Genomic DNA, 3367 nt, shown 5'->3' with positions numbered 1-3367 from the left:
AGTGATATTACTTGTGTAGTACATCTAGAAAATTAGTGTGATAAAAATGTATCATTTTGTTTTTATTTGATAATTTTTAGAGTTGTAAACTATCTTATGAGTTCTATCTTCATCGATTATTTTTATAAATAAAATATTATTTAAGAATGGTGATATAATGTCCTTAGTGAGTAGATAAAAATATAGGTGATTATCATACGTACATCCTTTATTCGCATTGAGTCTATATATAACTTCGAGATCCTTTGTGTGTCATCGTTCAACTCGTAGTTCCTTCGATTTATTCTTGATTCTCTTGTGGATGATTATATTACTCAGTATGTTTACTTTTCTAATATTTTTTCTTCGTAAAGATCGTAAGTGACTCGAATGAGATTAGCACCAACGAGTATCGTGTCGTAACTAACATGTCTTAGACGATCTCAAGTGAGGACATGACAAGTGGTAACACATGAATTGAATTCCAACCTTATTGGCGCGTATTGCACATATTTGTGGCCCATAAATAGGTGCCTAAATGTTCATCACTTCCTCCTCACGAGAGAAACGCACGAAATAGTCTCTCGTTGCACTCTCTCTCACTCTGCTCGCCAGCTTTGCTCAGCAACCGGAGATGGATCGCCGCAGCAATCTCTTCCGATCCTGCAAGCCTTACCTCGCCATGATCTCCCTCCAGTTCGGATACGCCGGCATGAACATCATCAGCAAGGTCTCCCTCAACCACGGCATGAGCCACTACGTCCTCGTCGTCTACCGCCACGCCTTCGCCACCCTCTCCATCGCCCCCTTCGCCCTCATCTTCGAGAGGTACATCCCCACCGCCACCATGCATCGTCGACGACAACACCCTCACCGGTTTCCCATCTTTTGATTCTTGATGGCAGGAACGTTCGACCCAAGATCACGTTCCCCATCTTCTTGCAGATATTCGTGCTCGGTCTCCTCGGGTTAGTACTACCCATCACCTCTCTGACCATCATTTTGCCATGGAAGATTTCGTCCCGTTGATGGCTGAGAAGTGGTTTGCAGGCCGGTGATCGACCAGAACTTCTACTACGTCGGGCTCACGCTCACCTCGCCGACCTTCTCCTGCGCCTTGAGCAACATGCTGCCTGCGATGACCTTCGTGCTCGCCGTCATCTGCAGGTAGATCATCGGGTCGAACCGACTCCGTCTTCCCGCAATCGCGTTGAGTTAATGCCAGGTTGATATGATACCCCGGTCATGGTAGGATGGAGAAGTTGCACATGAGGAAGGTGAGATGCCAGGCCAAGGTGGCGGGGACTCTTGTGACGGTAGCTGGAGCGATGCTGATGACGCTGTACAAGGGACCGATCATGGAGATGGGATGGGCAAAGCATGCAGATCCACACCAAGGCAACGTGCCGGCCGCCGCGGCCGATGGCACCGACAAGGACTGGCTCAAAGGCTGCGTCTTCGTCATCATCGCCACTCTGGCTTGGGCTTCTCTCTTCATCCTTCAGGTAGAAGTTCGAGCAATATGTTTGGCACAGGATTTGGTCGACCAATTCGTGTTATGGGTCTCGTGCTCAACAGGCAGCAACCATGAAGAAATACGATGCTCCCCTCTCCCTCACCTCGCTTATATGCTTCATGGGCACTCTGCAAGCCATTGCTGTGACCTTGATCATGGAGCACAAGCCTTCCGTTTGGAGGATAGGCTTCGACATGAACCTTCTTGCTGCTGCTTATGCCGTTAGTCTCTTTCTCTCTCTCTCTCTCTCTCTCTAATTCTCTCTCTTTCTAGCTTGTGAGTTGCTGAAGAGATTTCCTATTGGATTTGATTGTGCAGGGGATCGTGACATCAAGCATTGCCTACTACGTCCAGAGTTTGGTGATGCAGGACAGAGGGCCGGTGTTTGCCTCTGCCTTCAGCCCTCTAATGATGATAATTGTAGCAATAATGGGCTCCTTCATCCTCGCTGAGAATATCTATTTGGGAGGGTAAGATTACTGTATCCGCGAGTAGGAATCCATGATGGCCACCAAGTTACTTAGAAGCTCTCCACCGTGTTGTCTTCTGCTTGCAGAGTGGTCGGAGCAGTCCTCATAGTTGTCGGCCTCTACTCTGTTCTTTGGGGCAAGCACAAGGACAACAAGGAGAAGAAGCCGGAAGCCATGGATATACCACTAGCAGTGAAGGGGACAATGAAGCTGGATGAAGATGAGCTGGAGACGAGTAAAGCCAACAACTCGGTAGCAGAGAACTCCGTGAAGACCAACAAGGAGGAGCCATAGGCTGTTAGCTGCTAGTACTTGGAAGGAGGACTCATGTAACAGAGAGAAAGAGAGAGAGAGAGAGAGAGAGGGCATTATGTAGTTGTCACCTCCTCTTCCTTTTTCCTTCCCCCTCGTCTTTTTTTCTTTTGGTGATGTAGTTGTCACCTCATGCAAGCTATGTATTGCAAGTTGGAAGGAATGCCAATGAAGAGATTTTAACCTTATTCAAAAAATTATGTCTAATCTCGTTCAAAATGAGTTCTTCAGACTTCGTTTATATTCACTCCAGACTGCATGTATTTTGACATCTATGAATCTGTTTCATTTACCTTCAATTACACTTTTCTACTTGTAATCTATATTGGTATGATCGAATGGTTTGCTTGTATCCAAAACAATCTTTTCCTTGTCTCAGTGCCCACTGGCATTCTCGACTGCAGAGTCCCACCTCAATCATCTTATGTCCCTTTGCATTGCCTTCTTTCCTCTCATTGAAGCATTTTGGAGCTTCATCTATCGTTTCAGTGTCGTCCGCCCCTACCAACCATAGTAATACCATGAATCTGGGAGTCCTTTCCAACATAAAAGTGCTGGAGACGACTGGATTACAACTTTGGCAACACCACTGTTTACATTTCCATGATAAACATAAGACATTGCAAGTAACTTCAAATCCGAGGAAGAGAACTAAATTGTCTTGATATAATCGATTCTATTGATGAAAATATTATACGTACTGTAACATATAAAAAATAATACTAAAATAAGATTTAAAAGATAATTTCATAGTGTTATCATCAACGACATTAATTTTTTCTTTTGTAATTTTTGTAAAAGCATTTTTCCTCTCTAACTTTGACAGAGGAGGAGGAGGCAAGATCACAATAGAGAGATTTTTTTATGAGTACCTAACTGAATAGCACTCACTTTATTTTCCACCAGAGACCCTCTCTCTCCTGATTTTTAATATTATAAAATTAACTTTTTAATCATGTTTTAATGTCATTTTTTACACATGAAAATATGTACAATATTTACATTAGTAGAGTCGACGATGTGAGAAGAAATGAAATGAAATGAAATTTTTTCCTTTAATAAGTATAAGGATCTTAATGTAATTTTTAAA

General features: G+C 43.5%; 1 protein-coding gene across 1 annotated transcript; it reads left to right on the top strand.

The window, feature by feature from the left end:
- Positions 1-529: 529 nt before the first annotated feature.
- LOC135670946 (WAT1-related protein At5g07050-like) lies at positions 530-2474 on the top strand. The gene is made up of 7 exons (XM_065178725.1): positions 530-807; positions 885-947; positions 1030-1146; positions 1232-1484; positions 1558-1716; positions 1814-1965; positions 2052-2474. Exons 1-7 carry the CDS (start codon positions 614-616, stop codon positions 2257-2259), a joined length of 1146 nt encoding a protein of 381 aa, XP_065034797.1. The 5' UTR covers positions 530-613; the 3' UTR covers positions 2260-2474.
- The last annotated feature ends 893 nt before the right edge of the window (positions 2475-3367 follow it).

The sequence above is a fragment of the Musa acuminata genome, unplaced genomic scaffold, assembly GCF_036884655.1.
Source record: "Musa acuminata AAA Group cultivar baxijiao unplaced genomic scaffold, Cavendish_Baxijiao_AAA HiC_scaffold_1137, whole genome shotgun sequence".
Lineage (NCBI taxonomy): Eukaryota > Viridiplantae > Streptophyta > Magnoliopsida > Zingiberales > Musaceae > Musa > Musa acuminata.
Note: the sequence above shows the minus strand (reverse complement) of the source record. Positions and strands in the feature narration are given on the sequence as shown.

Bases quoted from the DNA above. Each gene is read 5' to 3' on its own strand.
- LOC135670946 (XM_065178725.1), top strand. From the start codon at position 614: ATGGATCGCCGCAGCAATCTCTTCCGATCCTGCAAGCCTTACCTCGCC. The intron at 1,485-1,557 runs GTAGAAGTTCGA...CGTGCTCAACAG, and splicing joins CTTCTCTCTTCATCCTTCAG to GCAGCAACCATGAAGAAATA. The intron at 1,966-2,051 runs GTAAGATTACTG...TTCTGCTTGCAG, and splicing joins GAGAATATCTATTTGGGAGG to AGTGGTCGGAGCAGTCCTCA.